Source organism: Mustela putorius, unplaced genomic scaffold (assembly GCF_011764305.1).
Source record: "Mustela putorius furo isolate JIRA1106 unplaced genomic scaffold, ASM1176430v1.1 tig00003845_pilon_pilon_pilon, whole genome shotgun sequence".
NCBI classification, from domain to species: Eukaryota; Metazoa; Chordata; class Mammalia; order Carnivora; family Mustelidae; genus Mustela; species Mustela putorius.
Window position 1 is genome coordinate 28,036,407 of NW_025421998.1, and position 25,026 is coordinate 28,061,432.

The 25,026-nt window shown below is 34.2% G+C and overlaps 1 protein-coding gene and 1 long non-coding RNA gene across 5 annotated transcripts in view; one reads left to right on the forward strand and one right to left on the reverse strand.

Annotated features, from left to right (window-relative positions):
* SEMA3A (semaphorin 3A) overlaps positions 1-25,026 on the reverse strand; it is a 466,663-nt gene that overhangs the window by 126,740 nt on the left and 314,897 nt on the right. For all 3 annotated transcript variants that reach the window (XM_004739631.3, XM_004739632.2, XM_004739630.3), the window contains one exon: positions 6,661-6,780. In XM_004739631.3, coding sequence (XP_004739688.2) covers positions 6,661-6,780 — 120 coding nt within the window. The remainder of the gene's footprint in view (positions 1-6,660; positions 6,781-25,026) is intronic.
* Positions 360-25,014, forward strand: LOC106006656. Of its 2 annotated transcripts, none has more exons than XR_001180919.2 (5): positions 360-677; positions 3,836-3,977; positions 6,655-6,729; positions 22,901-22,960; positions 24,645-25,014. It is a non-coding gene; the product is annotated as an uncharacterized LOC106006656 (long non-coding RNA). The 2 variants fall into 2 exon arrangements; XR_001180920.2 differs by having other exon boundaries at positions 3,903-3,977.

The window sequence follows — 25,026 nt, forward strand, 5'->3', positions numbered from 1 at the left end:
TAGTGTCCAGAAGCTACAGTCTTTGGGGCTAGTAGTTCAACCCTCCTCTGTGCTCTGAAATGATTTAATTTTCTAACCACTTTTCTCTATTTCAACCACAGCAAAACTTCCTTCACACAGCCCACTTTGACTTTACTTTGGCCTATTCTTGGCAGGAATATATCATTTGCATATCAAGTCAACCTTTGTTTCTTTCTCATTAGCCCAAGAAAATTAAAGGAGTGTTCTTGGCACTCACAGGATCATAATCCTCAAGCAAACAAAGAGACTATAATTTTAAGGTTTTACATGATTATGTGGTAGTTATCCAAATAGTTTAGAATGTACTTATATTATTTTTTCAGATTATCATCAAATTGAGTCATCTGCAACAAATCTACAAGATAACTTGCTGATGCCCGTTTGAAACACACTGCAAAAGAAGGCAAATATATTCTGATCTGTGGAAATTCACTTAAGTCTATTCTGCTATATTTTCTAAGTTTCAAATACATCAAACTAACACGTTTCTCTCTTATATATCCAAACTGTATTTCCACTATCTTAAAGTTTGATACCAAAGAAAATAATACAGACAAGAAGAAACAGAGATAAAGAAGGAAAAACACACAACCAGAGTTCAAAGGATCATCGTGGAAGAAGGAGAATGGAACAGAAGAAAAAAATGGAACAAGGCGGTGAGCAGACAATGGGGTTTAGTACTACTACTCTGTGTGTTTCCTGTAAAATGTAATATTGGTAACAAACAAATTAAAGTTTTTATGGATAGAAATTTCCTCTTGAAATAGATTAGATGAGGAATGAATGCAGAGGAATCAGTAAAAAAAAAAACGACATAAAAAGGGGAAAGAGTAACTTGGGTACTATACACCTCCAGTGATAGGGTAGGCCCAGTAAATATAAGGTCTTTGATCCAAAGTACCTACTGAAAGTTCATGAGAAGAAAAATATTTTGATTAATATGCTGTATATGAATCAGTCCCTGTATCTATACTGTGAATGAAGACGCCATTCAGAAATTAAGTATGATATATAATAAAGACTTTTAATAAGTAATTGATAATGATATCATGGCATCAATATGGGTGGCCTTTAGAAAACTGTTTAATTTTGTCCAAATTATTTTTCTGGCAATAGGTGAACCAGATCTGATAAAACATGAAACTAAATACCCTACAAATTAAGAACTGAATGCTAACTTTTCCATTTTTATCTGGCACTGTTCTTAGGACTAAAATGTAGTGAAATATTGTCAGGGGAAGAAAAGCAAAAACACCTTTTACACCTGAATCAAATAAGTTTTAGAAGGTAAAAGAATATTAATATCATAACTAGGTGTTTTCATATCAAATATTTAGAGCAACAAGTCAAAAAATAAAATGGTGATTTGAATATTTTAAAAACAGTGGTGGGGGATTTCTGGCACTCTCTCACTTTCTTTTTTGTATCATTTGTGAATTCTTTTTTTTTCTTTTCTAGTCTTTTTTTCTAATCATAACTTAGTTCTGCCTACCACCTCACTTAGCTACTAATTCTATTACTTTTGAAAAACTATCTTACTGCTAATATTTAGAGTTTAGAATGTTAATAGCTCATGAAAAATATACTACTGAGCTGTTAAATTCACTCAGAATCTATGAACTAGGATGCTTTTCCTCAAATACAAACATCAGAGTATTTTAAAATGTAATTTGCAATATAAATGGTGGCATTGCTTATTTAGGATGGTAACTTATACATGTCTACCTTCCAATGTGATTCAAGCACTGGAAGATTAGGAAAGAGAAACCTAGAAACCATTATAGACTTGTGCTAACCACATTTTGCTCAGTTAATAAGGCAAATAATGAACAAGCTGCTTCTGATGGGAATAATGAGTACCCAAGAAGAAATCTTCAAGGAATCCTGACTTTTCCTGCCTTGATTAGTCAACTACAAAGTCAATGCAGACTCCAATGTATAACCTAAGAAAGATGGAAAGATGTAACCTGCCCCAAAGTAACTCCTCAAGGTTTAACCAAGATAGCTAAATTTCTCAACTTTAGTATTTTCTCTTAAAGATAAACTTGGGCTCTGTTGGGGTAATAGCATAATGCATTGAGAGAGATAACTCAATTATAAAAGGTTAGATTAGATGTGTAAATAGTCAAAAGAGTGTTAACTACCCCTTGGAGACTGTAACTAAGAGCATATGATTCAAAATTTTGCATAAAAGGAAAGACATTGTTGGTGGAAGGGAAGAACCAGACAAAACATTTTTTTGTATATCTAGATATATTGGTTGTCACTGTAGAAATGACCTTGGAGATAGCCATTAAGCTTCATTGCATTTCTTAATGTCCCTTTGGTTCAATCATAAATTGAGATCATGACATTAGGAGAGTATTTATAGAGTTAATATTTTCCAGCTCTCATCTGGGTCCATCTTTCTTTAGATTTCCTGCCCAGTATATAGAAAAGGCCCATTTGGAATTTGAGAAAACATCCAGAGACTTTTTGAAAAGCTATACTCCTCCTAAATTCATACTTTTTTTTTTTATTAACAGATGTAAATTTGAAGGGGAAATGCCATATACTATAAGCCATTTGGGAATATTCTGTCTCGTAAAGATGACTTACACTTTTCATTTGCATGGCATGGATGCTGAGAGCTTAAACTCAAAACTCATCCGTATTCTTGCTTGGAATCATTCCTTCCATGAACTCCGCGTACATTTTTATGACAAACACACACATGTGTATAAAGTATGTGACCTCACTAGCAGTTATCTACAGTGTCAAGTACCATTGGCAGATAATCAAGAATTGATTGACACACATCTTATAGAACTGGAGTTAATTAATAGGTCTACCAGTTCCCAATTGTACCACAGAAAACAGAAAATGTGTTTAATATGGTAATCAATGACATACTGTGTGTGGTCAGAAGATATTCACTATACGGAAAGAGTAGATTTCAGAATACAATATTCAGGAGTGTAAATATTGCTATTAAAAATGCTAGGAGGCTAAATTAAGGTCTATTGCCATAACTGGAAGACTAAGCATGGGTTTTCTCTTTTTAAAAAAAATTTTTAAATGTATTTGCAAACTATTATATTTAAAGAAATTGTTAATTTCCTCCTACAAGATCTGTGGCTATTGAATGATAAAGGGAGTCTTGATTTGCCTCAAAAATGATGTCTTTACTTCTGTGGCATTCAGTCATCTGAAATGATAAGTCCATAGTATCATTTTCTAAGAACGAGTTTCAACAATTTAGGGAACTCAACATAAGATGATGAGTTATTTTAAAGAAAGAACACTGTTGGGGTACCTGGGTGGCTCTGTGGGTTAAAGCCTCTGCTTTTTGGCTCAGGTCATGATCCCAGAGTCCTGGGATCAAGCCCCACATCAGGCTCTCTGCTCCACGGAAGCCGGCTTCCTACTCTCTCTCCCTGCCTGCCTCTCTTGCCTACTTATAATCTCTGTCTGTCAAATAAATAAATAAATAAAATCTTTAAAAAAAAGAAAGAACACTGCAAAGAGAAAACTGAATATTAAAATGTCGTCAAAGTAAAAAAAAAAAAAGTGAAAAGCAAATTGTCTTATTTGTGTGTGATAAAATTATTTGTAATATCTAAAGGCAGGGCAGAGGTTTAAAAAAGATACTATTTCATTATTTTATATAGTGTGAGGCAAGTATCTAGTGAGGCAGTGAATTATTTGTGCTACTTATAAACTAAAAAGATATGTCCAGGTTTTAAATGTAAAGACATCCTTGTAAGTAAGTAAAAGTTTCAAACTTCGTAACACAAATCAGTCCTGTTCACCATGTTATATCCTCCTTTTCTAGTCTTTCCATTGCTGTCATTCTTTTCCTAAGAGCATGAAGCATACCTTGTCTCTTCTCAACTTCACAGAGCGTAACTGTCTAAATCCAAGGACAGGATTTTAAATACCAGCACAGATCAACTTAAAACAGATTCTCTCTTAAGGTAACTTAAGCACTTGAAAATTAAATTTTATGTTGTCTAGACAAGCTATCTTGATAATATCTTTTCCAGAATTTCCTAGATTGACTGTCTAGACTGTCCCAAATTCACCCAGATGACTGCATAATCATCTACCCTCTGACCTCTTAAAGAGTCTGGAACAGTATTACCCAATATATAGCTGCCATGCAAATCAAGATCATTGAACTTCTGAAGGAGGACCTCTCTCAAAAGCTCTGAGTTTCAGAATCTCAGGAAAATATTTGCATCCCAATAATCCTACCTCAAAAATTAGAAGGGAAGCTTTCGTTCTTTCTTTCAATGGAAGAGATGGCCTCCTCCATTTCCTGGATAAATGGCCTGGCTCCAAAACCTGTATCTCTCCTTTCCTCTGTCCACCCATAAGGGAGCAATGAATAGTTGAGGAGTTATAAAGGAAATATGCTGTGAATTCTACGAAATAGCAATTTCAAAAAGATAAAGAAAATCAATATTTGGGGGAAATGATAAAAATATGAGAACAATATATGGTATTTTAATTTAAATGGCCATCAAGATCATCCAAGCTTCAAATTTTAAAATGAAGGGAATTAAGGTAATTGCAAGAATCACCTGGTAAAAATAAGGGCCCAGTGCAGTAATTTATAAGATCTGATAAAGTGAGGTACAAGGTGACAATTACTATCATGAAAGACAGCAACAGTCTGAGATGTAGATTTATATTTTTAAAATGATAATAGACATTTTTTCAGTACCTGCTACCAATTAGACAATGTTAAACTCTCACAACAGCCATATATAAACAGAGACACAAAGAAAGTAAGTAGCTTGTTCTGGATCAAGCACCTAGTCCCAACTGAGGTCAGACAAAAGTCCTGCACTTTGGGGCAAAGAACACTGTTTAACAATGATGGGATTAGAACTTCTTGAGATTCTCTAACAAAAAATGTCAGTGGGTCATGTTCTTACTAGGAGGGCTGAAAGGCAGTTGGAGTCAACCTCTCATTTACAATATATGGACACTAAAGATCAAATGGGGTTCTTTTCAGTTTGTTTTATATATTATGAGACAGCATCTCAGAGAAGTTAAGGAAATTTTTCCAGTACTCCAAAGCTATTAAGTTGTAGAACAAGTCAGAAGCCAGTTGTGACTCCACAGTGGGTATCTTTTCTATTAACCTGTGTTAGGAGCTCCGCTCTCCTGATTCCATTGCCCTATACAGCATAATCCCTGACAGACTGAAAAAAGTGCAATATGATGTGGAAGAAGTTGTCTAGAGCATCTCCTGAATACAGAATAATGGGGTAATTACCCCAGGCCTAATTCTGAAGGTGCCTAACCATAGGAATAGCTGAGAAAGAAGCAAAGAGGGAGAGATTTATCCAGAAGGTGCTAAAAAGTTAAGCATACAAAGTCTTCTAGACCTTGTGCAGGATATTATTTCTAATTTCATCAGTATGAAACAAGTAATTTAAGTAGAACTGCCTTTTATTTCCTTAAGGTTCGTTTTTACTTAAAACTCTTGGGTACAACCATATACATGCTTGTATGGGAGAGGAAGAAGGATGCACTGGGGGAACAGGCCAAAGAGGAACAACTGCTGGCACTGGTGTGACCTTGGGGAAGTATTTTAATATTTCCAGGATGATCAGTAAAGTAATAATAATTGTATTTAGTCTAGAAACCACATGTCTCTAAGGTGTCTCCTTATACAAAGAAGTTATAGCACAAACTGTTTTGATTTCTAAGCCTTTTGGTTCAAAGCACATTTTTGTATTACTTTGGGATACCTTAAGAAAATTTAGGGAGATAATCTATAAAGAAGTGGCTAACATATAAATTATATCTTATCTTTAGGATTTCAGAAATATTGGGGGGGAACAAATCCTTTATTTGCTGAGTATTTCAGAGTTCCAATTTGAAAGAAAATTCTGTCACAAATGATTTTCTCACGTGAATGCTTTTGTTCTTCTTGGCATTTTGTGCCAAAAAATTTTAAAAGAGCTTGTAATTGAAGGCTACTGGTATGCCCAATTCATGGAACTGCTTTTAGTACTTGTAAGTTTTCCTTTAAATATTTCCCTAATATCTCCAGTTTTAGTTAAATTTACCTAACTTTAATTTCCTTGCTGAAACATCTTTTATGTACAATAAATTAAAGAAACATTTCTTTTTCTTTTCCATACTGCTAAAATTATAGCTCAGAATAGAAAAATAAAGCAAAAACACAAATGTGAATAATTTAGGTCAAACACGAGATCAGATCATCATGCACATATATGGCATGCTTCTAATCCCTAGGCAGAAGAAAACAACTGGGGTGGCAAACACTTCTGGCTGAGGATGGAAATGGAGGGGAAAGCTGGCAATATACAAATGAAGGAGAAAACAGTACACAATCAGCTTGCTGACATCTGCTGCACATGCAAAATGGATTGGACTCTGTAATCCAGGGTGAAAGCAAATGCTTTCTTCCTTCCTTCCTCCAGTTCAATAGTTATTGCTGAGTGATGGTCTCATTCTTTTCACATTCACAGATTAAAATTAATAACAGCATCTGAATTTGAAGTAGATCCCACTGAATAGCAAACCAGAAGCTAAATGAGCTGAAGAAATTAGTAATGAAGCATTTGAATAGGGAGAGATCATGGACAAATACCATTTTTTTTTTTTAAACAGCTTTACCTCAGGATGATGTCCAATTTCAATGTAGGTGCAAATTGGATGAAAAGCCCCTGTTCCACAGGCGTACAAGTGAGTCTGATTATAAGCCTTAAGCACCTTGATGAAATTAGCACATTCTTTCTGTAAAACAAAAGGAAAACCAGTGAGTTCTAGCAGTCAGCATGACTGAAAGATCCTCAAGGGTGCTAGGCATGCTTGAACAGATTTCTTTTGTGTCCTTTTCACATTTTTTAAAAAGGCATATTTTTCTATTGTTTGTTTATATTATTATATTATACTATTATATTATATTATTATTAAATGAACTAAAATGCAGACATTATTGTTCTTTGGGGGGGGCAATAAAATATTCTCTTCCATAATTGTTCATTAAAACTCTTTGCAATCTATTTATACCAAAGTGGAGTAACGGTACAGATAATCAGTAACTACATGGAAATTACATGGCTAATTAAAGATATTTAAAGAATACACTAGTGAAATTTCTCTGCAAAAATTAGCTGTAAGTTTAATTTTAGAAAAACAAAATAAAAATAAAAGATGAAACAACCTTCTATTAAACATGAACTTTGAACATCATTAATAACCAGTAGTGATGGGTAGATGACTTTGAACTTCAGTTCTGCTTGTTGGTAAGCTCTGTAGAGCTTTTCCTCTCGAAAATGTCGCTTCAGCCTCAAAGACAATATGGATATATTTATATGAGATAGAGAAGATGCTACAGTATAAAATGTCTATAGATAGAAAGATCTTTTGTAGAGTGGATATAATTAATGAATATTTTCAGGAGGTTTATGGACATCCTGAACCCATACGTGGATCAACTGCCCAATAGCCATGAATCCCCCAGGTAAAGAACAGTTAGTTATAAGAGGATATTCTAATCCTATATTATTATTATTTATAGACATTGAGTCATCCCTGCCATTTTATTTTCTGAATAAAAGATCACTTAAAAATAAAATAGGTAGTTAACTAAGTAGAATTTAAATAAACACTTGGAATGAAAAATAATAAAATGGACAGAGCTATTTATACTCTTTCTATTTATTCTATATGTAGGTCCTGTTAAAGAAATTCTTTTGTGGGGGCACCTGGGTGGCTCAGTGAGTTAAGCCTCTGCCTTTGGCTGAGGATGGAGCCCCGCATCCCTTCTCTGCTCAGCGGGGAGCCTGCTTCCCCCTTTCTCTCTACCTGACTCTCTGCCTACTTGTGATCTCTGCCAAATAAATAAAATAAAATAAAGAAATTGTTTTTGTGAACAGGAATTTTAGACTTTTGTTCCTATTGATAAAAGATCTGGGGGAAAATCAGCTAGTCAAAATATAAACTGATAATCCTATGGCCCAAAAAATCCAGAGCAGAGAAGACTCAATTTTTGAAAAATATTTTTAAACAGATGAATCTATACCAATATTATAAAAAAAGAAAAAATGAAAAGAAAAACCCAAACTGTCAAAATAGCTTCAAATAAAATGTTATAGTCTCTTAACCATATAACAAATCTTAAGAATTGAATACATATGAGTAGAAAGTATGAGTTCATCATGGAATACATAATATCCATTTTGAAAATAGTCAAATGTATATTCACAAGCTAAATAATAAAAACTTCTTAGAAAATTATATTGTTATTGATCATAGACTGTCCTCACTAATTTTAGGTATTTGACTATAAACATTTGGGAATAAGAACCAAATATGTAACTAGAAATGCAGATAAAGATGAAAAGCAGACTATATTGCAAGCAAGGCTGACAAACTAATAGAAGATTCAGCTCATCCCAGCAGCTCTAAGTGTATAACACACTTCCAAATTCCCTCTCTGTGACATGTGACTTTTCTAGTGAAAGCTCAGAATGCATTTGGGCTTTTCTCATAGTCAGTAAGAGTTTATAACTGAGGTGTTACAATAACGTAAGTACATTTCCACATGACATTTATATTCTGGGCTTCTGGGCTTGCAGCTGATTATTTTGGTTTTATCTCTATGCCCTCATAAAATGAGGATACAAACCAAACTTGAGCAAAGTATTTGTTCTTTAAATTTAAATAGTTGCTTGGGGCACCTGGGTGGCTCAGTGGGTTAAACTTCTGCCTTCGGCTCAGGTCATGATCTCAGGGTCCTGGGATCGAGTCCCACATTGGGAATCTCTGCTCAGCAGGGAGCCTGCCTCCCCCTCTCTCTCTGCCTGCCTCTCTGCCTACTTGCAATCCCTCTCTGTCAAATGAATTTTTTTAAAAAAAATTTAAATAGTTGCTTTCCATCATTCCTGATTTTTTCTGGGATGAAACCTATGGATGCCCATAAATACACTGTTCCAAAGGTGAAGTAGACCAATTTAAGGTAAATTCTGTAACTTCCTAGTTATGATCCTTATTACTTTAACACAGGCTGAGTAGTTTAGAAAGGTAACTAAAATAAACATCTAATTTCTACTACTGTTTTGCCACTTTGATCCTGAATCTTTTGTCTGGTAAAACAATTATAACATACACAATTAAGCTCTGAAATCAATTAATTTTGCAAGTTGTTATGAAGAAAAATTCCCTAACTTGAAGAGTATATAGATTTTACTCATATCTAAAGCTACATTTGAGACGAAACAGTTTAAAACCTAACTTCCAAGACTCTCAACAACAAACTCCCCATTCTCTAACAGTTTCTCTCCTCCCAAGAGGCAAGGGCATGAATGACTAGGCAGAGGAAAGAGGTTATGGACAGGGAAACATCTGATAAACTCATTTACAAATGAGGCATTCATTAGTCTTACCCAAAGGATTTATTTGTACTTTAAAGAATATTCAGTCATTTGCAAAGAAGTCATTTTCAGGAAAATGTTTTATGGCATTCCCTTTTTTGAAACATGTAGGTGGCCACATACTCTACTTTTACATAAAGACAGCCGTCCCTAATTGTGGACTCAATATTAAAGCAGTCATGATTATAAATAACCAGTTCTGGCACCATATGTTGAAACCCAGAAACTGGCTGCATATATACTGGTAAGCAAACAAATATTCTAATAAATACTAGTGGCAGAACCAGATGGATGTCTTGTTCATTTTAGAAAAGAACTGGGTTTCAGTTTGCCTGCCATGCCTTTAAAGATATTCATGTAATTTTGAATACAAATCCAAATTCTCTAACCCCATTAGTAATACCTAAGAAAATCCTAGAAATCTGAGAATAGATCCTACTTTTCCACAAAAAGAGGAAATATTTTATGAGCACGATACTTGTGAACACAAATGAAGACTCACGTCATCTCTGCAAGGTGAATCCGAAGGTGATAGAATCTGTGAGTTCATATCTCTTACAGATTGGGCAACTGATTAGCAGTAATTAATAATTAAAAACTCAGGGTTCTTGAAAACTATGGAATTGAACTACACTGAATATCACAATTTTGTTTTCTATTAACTGTCAAAAAAGCATCACTATAGTATGACAGCCGTCCTTCTACAGAGCTGCTGGAAAAAAAAACAGGAGACATTGCTTCGAAACCTGGCGAAGGTTTTTATACTGAGAAGACTGGTAACAGAGTATCCCTGCTACAAAAGGAGTAGACCCACCCTACTGGCCTGGAAAGATCCTGTTCATTTCCACAATGAACTCTCCTAGCTGGCGAGCAGGTTGTATTGTTGCCATGCCCAGGGGCTAGCTCAATATTATTTTGAAGTGAGGGCTGATGCAAATAGAATGGGGAGAAATTTCCTGGGTTGTACAGTAGGTTAAGACATTTGAAATAAACAAAGAAACTGAATAAAATACTTTCAAAATTGGTTAAAAAACACCTGCAAAGGAATAGTGATTTAAAAGTATGGGACAGAGAAGAACCAAAAACTTGAAAGAGGCATTGTTAATAAGGACTGTTCTTTAAAACAGAAAATCTACATAAAAGACTATCAATTCTGTCATTCATTTGCCTTCATTCTCTAGCTTGTTGCTGCCAAGTGTTGTTTTTTCTTTTTTTTTTTTTTTTGTAATGTTCCAAAACAGGACATTCATTTTATTTGGAAGCAGCCTGGACATTCCTCTAAAAAAGAAGGAAGCGTGGCAGAAAAAGGAAACACACTTCACACATTTCTGTTCTACGGAGACAGAAGAGTGATTCTGACCTTTTCTTGAACCATGATGATTCTTAAAACTTAGAATGTAATGTACTTTTTGGCATTAAACTACTGCACTGCTTTGCTTAACACCAGCGGATTTACAACGCAATAAAGAAAATGTAATCAGTTCAAAATGAATTCATTTTTCAAACCTTGATCCTTTTTGGAACTCAAGTTGATATACACAGACAAGTTTAGCAACAAGTTGGCTTCCCGAGAGTCAGGCAACCATATTGACCTCTTATTCTACTGAAATATATTCCAGGCCCAAAGCATTATAAATTGTTAACTTTGCCTAGAAGTAAAAGCAAAGGCAGTAATAAACCAGTAAACCCCAAGGCCACACCTGAGGAACAATGATTCATCATCCCTAGTGACAAACCATTCGCCCTTACATTTTAAAGGTTTCTAGTGCTTTCAGATCAAATTGATAGAGGAATTACACGAAAGAGATATCAACCTGGAAAAATAAATTAGAAAGAAAATGTCTACCCCCAGAAAAAAGATACAGGAGCCAAACGCACTGTGATTCAAAAACAAACATTACAAATATGTAGCACTGATTAGACTATGTTACACAGACTTTTCCCGGACGGTTACAAAAATAAAGTCCATCCATCTGTCAAAACAACTGCTCCATGCATGAAAATTAAAACAGAACTGAGGTGTTTTTAACTAACTTCCGATAATTATACTTTCTACAAAAGAATATAATTTACCTCCAATTCCAATTACCTCCTTGCATGTTCTTAAATTATGGATGGAGTAGTGAAATGTTACTCTAAATAAGAGAAAAGAGGAGAGAAGGCTGTGAAGATGAACAATTTCTATTCAAATATATTCAGTTCATGATTAAATCAAACAACTTGTTCTGGTTCAAATAAAAATCCACCCCAAATGAATGGGTATAGTATAGCATTGCCTCAGGTCAGCGAACATTCATTTAAAAGAAAAAAGTCTCTATCCCCTCAGTAGTTTATGTAGAAATATTTTAATGTATAATTTACCATCTGGGAAAGCAAAGGAATCCTTTTCCTATCATGATGGGTGGATACATTTCTGCATGAAAATCCATTAATAAGCTTAATTCCTGAAGTTAATCTGTTGACTTTCTTTTTGTCTGGTCAATTTATTTGGCAAACTGGCTGAATACTAGACTCTTCGTGCCAAAGGAGTAATCCATGAGATTGTTCCTGTCACTCACTTCATCCCTCTCTCTATTTAAGCTGTTCCATACTTATTTTGCCATAATGTTTTGTCTTTTTTTCTTGTGACACTGTGCTATTACAGCTGTGACCAGATCATCCATAATCATGTCTTCCTAATACCTCAGTATTCATTAAAGGATGTTAGATATCTCTTCTTCAAAGAGGCATACGTAATAAAAACTAAGATTTAACTGTGTTCTAATTATAATCTTAGTCATCTAACATTGAATTTGTGACCTGGAATTTCATCCACCTTATAGTATAGTGAGTAGGCTGTTCTGCCACCTTGGGACACATTTTCACATTCACAATTTTTTTTTTTTAAGATTTGTTTTATTTATTTGAGAGAGAGAGAGAGACCATGCACATGCAAGTGGGGGGAGGGACAGGAGCTCAAGTAGAGTCTGTGCTGAGCTCCAGCAGGACTTGGGGCTCAATCTCACAATCCTGAAACCATGACCCAATCTGAAATCAAGAGTCTGATGCCCAACCGACTAAGTCACCCATGCACCTTTGTTTTCACCTTCACTATTAAGAATGATAGAAAAATAAAACCAACTGACCTTCCTAATTTAATGCTTTGTTTCATTCTGATTTCAGGGAAGTTTTTTTTGTTTTTGTTTTTCTTTTTTCTTGTTTGTTTTTAAAGAGAGAAAATGTGTGTGCGAGCAGGGGTGGGAGGTGCAGGGGGCGAGAGAGAATCTTAAGCACAATCCATACTCAGCGCAGAGCCTATCACAGGGCTCCATCTCGCGACCATGACCTGAGCCGAAATCAAAAATCCGAAGCATAAGTGACTGAGTTACCTGGGCACTTCCAGAGAATTTTAAATAATGATCCAACTAGGACAACAAAATTGGCATTATTTGACTGCTATTTAAGTTTGTCAGGTTATTCATATTAATCAAGCTATAACATCTTTAAAACTTACGTTAAATGACAGGGTGCCTGGGTGCCTCAGTGGATTAAAGCCTCTGTCTTGGGCTCAGGTCATGATCCCAGGGTCCTGGGATTGAGCCCCACATCGGGTACCTGCTTTCCCCTCTCTCTCTGTCTGCCTCTCTGCCTACTTGTGATCTCTGTCTGTCAAATAAATAAATAAATAAATAAATCTTAAAAACAAAATAAAAAAATAAAACTTATGGTAAGTGAAAAATAAATTTTAAAGTGGCTTGAATGATGTGATAAACTAAATGAAGACTCTTACATAGGGCTACCAAATCATTTTATTTCAATGCTCATTTCAATTAGATGCCCCATTTGACTGATTTTTTTCACCTCAGGATTGACTATTTGTTTGAGGTTCTAGAAATCCTGATTAAGATTCTATAAACATTTTCCTTTCAAATTACTTGAAACCTCCAAACTCCATCAAAAAGGCTAAACACAGGGTGCCTGGGTGGCTCAGTGGGTTAAGCCTCTGCCTTTGGCTCAAGTCATGATCTCAGGGTCCTGGGATCAAGTCCCTCATTGGGCTCTCTGCTCAGCGAGGAGCCGGCTTCCCCTTCTCTCTCTGCTTGCCTCTCTGCCTACTCGTGATCTCAATCTCTCTCTGTGAAATAAATAAATAAAATCTTAAAAAAAAAAAAAAGACTAAACACATTGGAACTATATATAGAACATACAGGTATTAACAAAAGTTGTCCAGGACAATTTTCTCCCACTCTTAAAACGAGTTTTAAGCAATTTCACTTTAAGATTCTATATGACCAGAGAAACTGATGATATCCACATTTTAGCTTAAATTTTTTTATATTGTGCTATCAATGTAATTATCACATTTGCACCATTCATTGGAGTTATTTGGTTTTGAGTGGTCCACAATATGTACCAAGCATAACCTTTCTTCATCTTTATTCAAATGAATGCATACAACTGTAAAGTATTATGTGAAATCAACCTAAATATTTTCCTGCCATGCCAGGAGAACTATTTAAGTGGTCAAAAAATCCCTATTCTCATTTCAATGACAGTATGTGGTTTCCAATTTTATGCAATGTGTTGAGTACTTAAAGCTTATGCCTTTAAGCAACTAAGTCCATGATTTACACGAAATAGGTAGAATTACAATCTAAAGAGATTTATTGTGGATAGAAGTAGTTGGCATATTTAATTCTAACATATATGCTTTATTATAATAGAATTTAATACTCAAGGAGATGAAATTCATCTTTAATCACATGAGATACAACTGTGAGGAAGGAGAAATAAAAATGAAATCCAGATTTTAGAGGAATACTTGATTTCATTCACATATACCTCTCTTCCACCCTCTGCCTTGTCTAATATGAAAAGTGAAAAATTTTTTGGTTGTAATACTTAATGTCCAAAGTACTAAAAGCTGTTATAATAGTTAATAATATAAAATGTTCTCTTAACATATCTTCTAATAAATGGAGACTTCTTGGTCATTTATAATAATTCACATATAATATATAATCTATATTATAATATATATACGCACAAATAGATATATGTGTTCATAGGTATTACATCTATTAATTTTGTAAATAATTTCTGAATATAATGAAAATTTGGAACTTTAAAATTTTAAAATCTGTTTATATTTATTAATATTTTATAAAAATGTTAGTTTTTCTAAAGATAGGTATTTATATTTGAAAAGATATTCTCAGAGAATTTAAGAAAAACATATATGGGCACCCAGTTGCCTCAGTCAGAAGAGTATACAAATTATTGATCTCAGGATCATGAGCTTGAGCCCCATGTTGGGTGTAGGCATCACTTAAATAAATAAATAAACTTAAAAAAACATATAGAGCGGGGCGCCTGGGTGGCTCAGTGGGTTAAGCCGCTGCCTTCGGCTCAGGTCATGATCTCAGGGTCCTGGGATCGAGTCCCACATCGGGCTCTCTGCTCAGTGGGGAGCCTGCTTCCCTCTCGCTCTCTGCCTACTTGTGATCTCTCTCTGTCAAATAAATAAATAAAATCTTAAAAAAACAAACAAACAAACAAAAACATATAGAGCAAAAGTAATGAAATAATAATAACAAAATAAAAATAATATGGAGGTATTAATCTGATGCTTTAAAAGTTTAGTCAGACCTGGGTTAAAATTATTCAGGCAACATTTTTCATTTGCTGTGTGCCTATCAGAAAGTTATTTAGGATCTATGAGTCTCAGTCTCCTCAACTAAACTGGGATTAATGATAGAGCATAATGCCTTACTACTTTTTAATCAATCATTAGCTGTTATCTTATTCTTAAAATAAGAAATCATGTTTATTTGATTTGAATATTTCCACATCTCCTTAGCTCTCACATCATTCACTGTACTGTGGGATGACTTGGGTGAGAATTCTATATGAATTATTTCTTCCTTTTAAGGACAGATAACAGAGTTTAAGCCTATACTTGACATAAGGAGAGGTGGATTTAATAGAATTGGTACTGAATATTAATCTGTAGCCATTTTTGTTACAAAGGGAATTTCTATTTTGTTCATTAGAATTTTCATGAAATTCCAGTCTTCCAAGTGTAGAACACTATAAATTATAGTTACTCTTTCATTAAAGTGGTACATGGCATAAATCACTGTCAGTCAAAAGGCAAATACAGCAACTGTTTAATAGTTGTAACAAAACTGCACTGTTTCAACTTAGATAAGCTGGAACTACATTTCCTAGAATTCTCTTTCCCATAAACTAGTTAAGATTGACCATAAAAGAAATCTGCATTAGATATGGAAGGCAGTAGTTGAATTGCAACCATAAAACTCTCAAAGTTGTTCTGATCTGCTGGCCAACCACCTTGCTAGCATGGGGTAGCATCTAGCAGCTCCTTAACCTTCTACCTGTCTTATTTGTTAGCTTCTGTAAGAGGGTGGTCCTAGAACTCGTGCAGCTCCATAGCAGAAAACACCAAATTCTTCTGTAGGTCAGCCAACTCAACAAAGCTGGAGGTAGTGAAAGAGACACTGATTCTAGTTTGTCCTTATGGATCCCAGTTTATCCTTATGGGATTCAGTCTGTCCTTGCTCTTCCAACTTCATGGGAGCTTTTCTTCCCTAATGCCAGTCCTGGTGACTTACAACAGCTTCAGGACCATTACTTGACTCAGTGGCAATAGATTGCAGAAATCCATAAAATTCTCCACCATCTTCCACAACTGTATAAGGTCAAATCCCTGTAATAAAATCCTTTTTAACATCACTCATACAAGTTCTGGTCTCTGATCAAACCCTAACTTAAAAAAAGGAGATACCTTACTACCATAAAACAGCTCACTATGATATGTGATATAAAGGGAATATGGATTTGATCCATTTAAAAAGAAAACACAAGTTATTAGCTGATCATTGTATTTGTTTCTAAATGTGAATGGTTCCTCTCTTTTAAGGGCATATTAAGATCTAGAACCAATAAGTTATATTAATTTTGGTATCACTTCAAACACAAAACTAGTGCTCACTTCGGCAGCACATATACAAAACAAAACTAAAAAATATTTTGATTCACACACAGGCACACACACATATACACACACATCTATATAGCATACAGTATAGAGAATACAATATATTTAGTATGTGTAGCACTCAATTTGAATGTAATTATGACAGTCTCCAAGAATGTTCTACTCTGAATACATAAAAGCTAAAAAGAAAATTTAAGATTCTCAGTCTACTGAAATAGTGTCAAAATTCTAGTTATTATAATTTTGCATCCTGTTTTCCTTACCACTCTTAAAAATGTGGTAAAGAGAAATATATAAAAATTATATGATATAAATAGAACTTAAGGAAGTTTTATGATGGACTATAGACATAAAAGTGATTTTTATTGCTACATGACCAAATCAAAGAAAAACTATCAAATGTTGATCATAGCCTATTTGCCTTGAGACAGAGCATATCCAAGAAAAATATTCCCAGAGTTAAATCTATGGGATGTTAAATCTATGATATGATGGTCAACATACATCAGAAATTAGTAGAAATCCATTCCTAAAGATGTTCAAGTGCATAAAGAAGCAGAATACCAATGAGGACTATTAGAAAATACATGTCAGGGGTGCCTGGATGGCTCAGGGGGTTGGGCCTCTGCCTTGGGCTCAGGTCATGAGGGTCTTAGGATTGAGCCCCATGATGGGCTCTCTGCTCAGCAGGGAGCCTGCTCCCCCCTCTCTTCTCTGCCTGCCTCTCTGCCTACTTGTGATCTCTCTCTCTCTCTCTCTCTCTATCTCTCTCTCTGTGTCAAATAAATAAATAAATAAAATTTTAGGGGGGGAAAAAGGAAAGAAACTTCATGTCAGTTTGATCAGCAACACCTGCTAACTATGTAGTTAAAAGTCAATGGCCAAAATCCCAGAGGAACGATCCAAATCATTCTAATAAACCCTTCAAAGTATAAAATGCTTACTCTACTCTGAAAGTATGTACACTGATACCTGAGTGATATACAGTGTGTAATCGAATCTACATAACAGTTTGTCAACCAATGTCAAATATTTCAATTTCATTCTAACCAGTGAAGGATACAATTAAAATTTCCAGTTAACAACAACAACAACCTCAATCTAAAATCCCCAAACCTTCTGTGAGTTTTTATATATTATCTCTATTTTAAGTGCTAGCCTTACTTTGCAAATGCATTTAAATTTTAATCCTGAATCTAAAAGATTAAAAAAAACCCTAAATTTATGTATATGAGGCCTGGTCCATGGAAATTCAAGCATAATAATTACTATCTTATTTTGCCATATTAGAAAAAATATTAATCAAAAATGTGAATAAAATCTAGTTCCTAAAAAAACTTTAATGACAAAGCTTCATTTTCCATATATCTTATGCCTAAAATACAAAACTGGTTCTTCAGTTACTTTGAAAGAAAATATGTACCTTATAAGCAAATACGAGTTACATAAATTAGTTAATAAAAATAATGCACATAGAAAATACCTGGTATATAGAGTAAACTCCCACATACATTTATATATAAAATATACATATATATTTTAGTCTACTTACATGGAATTTTTCTTTTTTTATTAAAGTGTAGTTGACACACAATGCTACATTATTTTCAGTTGTATAACCTGATTAGACAACTCTATATGTTCTACTATTACTCTATATGTTCTACATTATTATTACTTCTGAATGCTGAATTTAAACTATAATCACTTTGCTCAGTTTACCTGATACTGATCCCCGAGCAGAAATAAACACACATATGTGCATGTGCATGAAAGTCTATGCTCATTCCTATAGCTTTTATAAGATTTTTACTGGCTTTCATGAAAAATCAGTGATCTGTACACCTGAAGTGTCATCAGACTTCATCATGGGAATCATATTTAAAAATGAACACAGTGACCATAGTCTTTCACCATTTAAAATGCCCACAGAAATTATAACCAATATTGTCAAGAACTGTAAATGGTCTGTGATTTTGTCTAACTTACAACAAGTTACTAAAATAGTTTCATGGATGCTGGCAGAAGTTACACAGTTCCTGAATCAGAGTTAAAGGACATTGTTACTCACAAAAATAACAATAGTCTTAGAATCAGCATTTCTTATGCTAGTTCCCCAAGCTCCAATTCCCAGCGGGCAGAATGAAAAGGGCCAGGTGACAACCTACACAGTCAATGAGGTGCATTACAGTAGAGGAGCCCTGGGTTAAGGGAATGTGAATATTTTATACTAGTCAGAAGCATACTGGCCATTACATTTTGTGAGAGATGTTAGTTTATTGTATTGGGCAGTAAGCATACCTGCCCTTTGTACCAAGCGAGACTTTATTTCTTAAGGACTGCAAACCAGCCTCCCCCCCCCACACCCCAAACCAGCCTTTTAAGAAAGAGATACTACCTTCCAAGTCTCTTCACTATATAAGTATCTTTTAGGATTTTCTGCAAAATAGGAATAGGCAGTCAGTGCCTCTATTCATCAGATGTGCAGAACTATGTGAAAGAACCATGAAAAATTATCTCCCAACAACTATACATTAAGGTTTTGAGGTATAATGAAGATCTAAGATGTTTGTAGAATTAAGAAGGAATTTAATTACCATTTAAAAAAATGATAATGGATCAAGAAGATGTGGTATATATACACAATGGAATACTATGCAGCCATCAAAAGAAATGAAATCTTGCCATTTGCGACAACATGGATGGAACTAGAGCGTATCATGCTTAGCGAAATAAGTCAAGCAGAGAAAGACAACTATCATATGATCTCCCTGATATGAGGAAGTGGTGATGCAACATTGGGGCTTAAGTGGGTACAAGAAGAATCAATGAAACAAGATGGGATTGGGAGGGAGACAAACCATAAGTGACTCTTAATCTCACAAAACAAACTGAGGGTTGCTGGGGGGAGGGGGGTTGGGAGAAGGGGGTGGGATTATGGACATTGGGGAGGGTATGTGCTTTGGTGAGTGCTGTGAAGTGTGTAAACCTGGTGATTCACAGACCTGTACCCATGGGGATAAAAATACATGTTTATAAAAAATAAAAAATTAAAAATTAAAAAAAATGATAATATGACTTGAAGTCCCTAAAACAAAATAAAAAATAAAAAAAGTTGATATCAACTTTGACCTTTGAAAAAGTAAATGAAGTTCAAGGGTTAATGTGCATTTTGGATTATAATGAAATTTAAGATGCCTGTGTGGCTTCAAATTCTCCACTGCATTCACTTGGCAAAAAACAGCCTTGCTAAGGCCCTGCAATTTGAGCCATGATAAATTTGATAGACATGTTATAATATACATCATAGCATTAAAAATGAATAACTAAAGGCAAAAATATAAAAATAAATCCTTCAAGAATTGGAAAAATGTCCCAAAATTCAGGTGCATGACAATACGCTTTGAAATGTATCCAACAATAGCAATGTTATGAGAATCTGCTTTTTTGTGTTCATCTCAGATGGTTGAAATTTTGATTTCCAATGATGTTCAAAATATTTCTAACAGTCATACGGTTGCCATTTGGTTTTATTGAAACTTAGTGCAAAGAGAGATGGTTTAGTAGGATAAACAAAGAAGATACAGAGAGCTATTGATTTGAAACAGATTCTTTTACCAGCTTAGCATGTATTCAGTTTTCATTTACAAAACAGGGTCAAGGAAGTTAATCCCTCAATAGAAATGTTATTATGAATAACAAAGTGGATTTTAAGGACCAGAAAAAAATCACAAATGAAAGTAAAGGTGAATAATAGCAGTCAGAATAGAGATATCTGGATTGCATTTATCTCCTTATTCAAGGACTCTGTCCAATAATATACAATTTTTTTCAAATTACAACTCTCAAGTTACAACAATGGAAAAGTTCATGAGCATTTAACTCCCCTAATATAGAAATGCCACAACTATATAAAAGTGTAGAACCTATTACACCAAGAAAGCATATTAGTTTATATCTGGTATATTCACTTCCACAATGGGAAAAAATAAACACAGATTAATGATGTTCTCAGAAATGTCGTTATTAGCATTTATATTCTCTCTCTCCCTCCAACTACACATAGATGAAGAAAGAAAGGGAATATAAATGTCTCCCAGATTGCAGATTCCCTCTCTACCACAAAGTCCATCTTTGTGGAATAGTTACTTGAATTCCAGCTGCTGATTTAACATATGTATTTGATGCAAAACTGAGCCATAAGAAATGATGTTGTGTATCTTTCCAGCTGCCTGGGAAAATGGGAAGGGACTCAACGTTTTGTATGATGCTACATTCGGTAAACTGTGTAGGGTAAGGAACTATGGATGGACAGGAACTATGTAAGTTCAATCCAGTGGCATATCCTGACTTCCCAGGTGGCTGTGCCATCTTAACCATCTTAATCAGATTTAAGACTGATCCACTTTCAATATATATAAAATCAGTCAGTGTCTTTGCCTCACTTTTCTTATTGTACTCCTGCATCTGAATCTAATTCCGAGAAGGCAGCACTTCCTCCAGGAAGGTTTGTTAAAAGGAGCTTTATTGGGGCACCTGGGTAGCTCAGTTGGTTAACTCTCTGCCTTTAGCTCAGGTCATGATCCCAGGACCCTGGGATTGAGCCCTGTGTTGGGCATCCTGCTCAGAAGAGAGTTTGCTTCTCCCCCTCCCTCTGCTGCTCTCCCTGCTTAGGCTCTCTCACTCACTTGCTCTCGATCTCTCTAATAAATGAATAAAATCTTTAAAAAGTATATATGAACTTTACTTCTAGAGGACTTCTTAAGAAAACACTAAAACCAGAGAGAACAGTAAACTCAGATTCTAGAAACCATGGAGTGCACTCAAGGACTAACTAGTTTACTTTTCTCTAAATGTTCAGGTCAGTTCTTATTTTGGTTACAATTCCATCTTGCAGTCCAATGACTGCAAAAACTACTCAAGCCTCATTCTTGTGGCTTTCAGCATTCACAGGGGCTCTTTGAAAGGAATTTCTGTCCACATGTCACAGCTGACTACTATTTACTCAAGATAGAGTGCAGAATTTCTATCAATCTATGTGTCACTTTAAAAATCAATCATATTGAATGAAAATTCTCAAAAACTCCTTATGCTTAGTCTTTATGTCTAAGCGGTTAAGAAATTACTGGTAAAAATATTAATGGTATCCAGGAAATCAACCAATTGCTATTTTCTAAAATCACATATTAAGAAAGACATGGAAAAAATGCATTTGTGTATTAAAGTCCAAAATAATGAATAAATGCCATGTATTTTATTTAAATAAAATAAATATATAAATTGAAGTACATAAATGAGGCTCCCTGAAAAGAAAACAAATTTTAACAAAATGCATTTGGAGTACATAAAATATATTTTGAATTATAGGAAATATATATATAAATATATATATATTTATTTATATATATATTTTAATAATTGAATATATTTTTTAGTGTTTGGTGTTTAGTATTTGGAGCTAAAGATACATTTTTTTGAACAAAAATATATGAAAACTATCGTGCTTTTCTTTCATTAAATAAGTGTGAACAAAGAGAAAACAAAATATATAGCAATTGAATTAATTTAATTCAAAAGAATGTAGAATAGTAAGAAAGAGCATTTTATCATATTTACATTAATTAGTTCACTTTTGAAAAGATTAATATGACTAATATTGCCATACCATTAAACCTTCATAAATTTACATCTTTACGTAATTATCTGTCTCTATCATAAGGTATGTGACATGATTTGTAAGTTGTCAGCATGTTTATCACAACGCAGTATGAAATGGTCAGGTGCCATTAATACCTTGTATCAGATAGCAAACTCTTCATGTCTTAGTTCCTTTTAATTTAGTATTTTGAATCCCATAAGCATTTTCAATAAGCCTGGATAGTGAACTAAAGTTGCCCTTCTTAGGGAGGAAACCTCCCAGGTCACAGGGTTCCTCATAGGGCACTGCGCAGCACATCACTTGACTGCAGCTGCTGAACTCACTGCATCTGGGCTAACACCAGAATCCCTCTGTTTAGTACTGTTTAGTACTGACACCAGAATGGGAGGGAAGGGCAGGGAAGGAAAGAAGAGGAGAGGAGGGATAGGCAGAGGGGAGCCATAAAATACGAGGTAAAGGCACTGAGGTTGAATTTTGGAAACCACAAACACAAAAGATTATCGGCTATCTCAGCAAATGAATGAGCTGATTCACTCATTAAATCATATACTCTGTACTTGGCTATAGAGCTTATTATAAAATCCAGGTATTTTTGTCAGATCAGAATCAGATTATCTTTAATTTTCAAACTGAATTAAATTCAGAATAGTGTAATACCTCAGTGGTCATGATCTTTAAAGAGGACCAAATTAATTACATTAATGATGTTTTCATTAGAAATTGCCTAAGCAACTCTATTAAATATACCATAATACTAATAGCTAGTATTTGTATCATGCATTACAACCTATATAATAATTTCACTTGTGATTGTTTCAGTCTTACAGGAATGCTGTGAGGTGGTTGTCATGCCAAACACCCTTGATGAAATCAGAACAGGTATTAAGTAGAATCTTCACTGTTTAGTTTCTGTGTGTTAATAGGCAAGTTCAAATCCATATATGCCATATGACACCAAAAACTTCATCAGAGGCACAGAAATTCTGATCTCAACTTCTAGCATGTACTCAAAATGTTCTAAAATTTTGAATGAAAAGATTTTGAATGAATATTCTGGATCATTCTATTTCCTGATCAAGAAAATAGGGGTAGTGATACCCATCTCATAAAGTTATTATTAAAATTACATTAACAAAATAGCATTTAAGTTATCATAGTACTCAACACAGGAAAGAGTCTCAATAATTATGTTTCCATGTCTTCACTTGTTAAACTTTGATAGAAAGAGAAAGAGTCTGTTTTTTTGTTTGTTTGTTTTAATTTATTTATTTGACAGACAGAGATGACAGGTAGGCAGAGAGGCAGGCAGAGAGAGAGACGGAAGCAAGCTCCCTGCTGAGCAGAGATCCCAGGACCCTGGGATCATGGCCTGAGCCAAAGGTAGAGGCTTAACCCACTGAGCCACCCAGGTGCCCTGAAAGAGTCTGTTTTTAAAAAGTCACACCAGTAAAATATCAATTTCTATCTGTCCTTAGTTATTACCACATTAAAATCTTTCAACATAATCTGTTAAAGGTAAACATGGCATTGTGATGTTAATAATTCTTTGTGTATTCAGTCATGTGTTTTGCCTTATACTTGTGAAGTATTTTCTTTTTTTAAATAATTTTCACAAAAACTATTAATCTTCTTTGTCACAAGTGTAAAACATGTAATGTCACATGTAATGTCTCATGTAATAGGTAAAATAATAAAGCATTCCAAAACTTAAAGTACTTCATAAGTAGAATTAATGAGTCTTTGGGAGGATCAACATAAAATCCCTAACTTCTCTGGACTCCTTCTTCATTGTTCTTTCTATTTACCCCTTTCCAATAGTTCTAACATATGCATCAATTTGGGAAGGTTTAATATTTGATAAAACACACTTTTTCTGGGTCTATTTTCACATAATTAGAAAAATGTTTATTGTGCTATGAAGGTGTAATGTAACTTATCAATACTGTATTTAAAATAAAAATTTCAAGGATGAAATTTCCCATGTTTTCTAATACATAGTTAATCAAGGATGGGGGTTATCTGTACTTTGTGCTCCTTTAACTACCTTCCTTTACCTATAGCAAACACAGCTACCAGATTGAGGCATTCTTACCCCATGAACTCAGATTCCACCTCTAAATCATTCTAAACATATACAACATCTTGGGCAACTGCTATCAATCAATCAAGGTGTCCCTTGAAAATATCTACATACCTACATATATCTTTATTCAAGTTAATGCATGTTTTTAACCACCTAAGGTAAATTTCTTCTAAATACCAATATACAAATAAAACATTTAGATTTTTTCTTGTTTTAGAAATCCAAAAATATCTAAGACATAACATAACACAAATTATGTATGTTTTCAATCCTGTAATTCATTTTACTTTATTGATTTAAATGATTATAACTGCTTTTTATGATCTGTGCTATAGCTGGCTAATACTTGGCTATATTTCAAAACAGTGACCCACTTAATTTTACTGACGAAAGTTTACTTTAGGAAAAATGGCCTATATCTTTTTACAATGGTAAAAGCATTGTAGAGCTGCTTACCATTCCTCTTTTTTTTTTCCATAGAACCCAGGACAATGCCTGTTATGTCATTACTCAATCTATATTTATTTAAGAAACCAGAGTGTATGAAAGGAAGGAAGGAAGAAAGAAGAAAAGAAAGAAAAGAATAGAATGGGAAAAAAAGGAGTGGTAATTTAATCGTGACTCAGAAGTAAAAAAAAAAAATTCATATCATCCAAAAGGAATTCAAGAGGAATTAACATATGAAAACCAATTTGTACAAAGAAGGTGACTTACTGAATATGAGTACATATGCTGCAAAATTGCTTTTGTCAATTACCTTTTACATATATATAAATCCTCAAAGGGAACATATTTTTGCTTTATTTAGGCATGTTGTTACTTTTACCTACTTTCTTTAAATAAAATGTCAATATCTGAAATT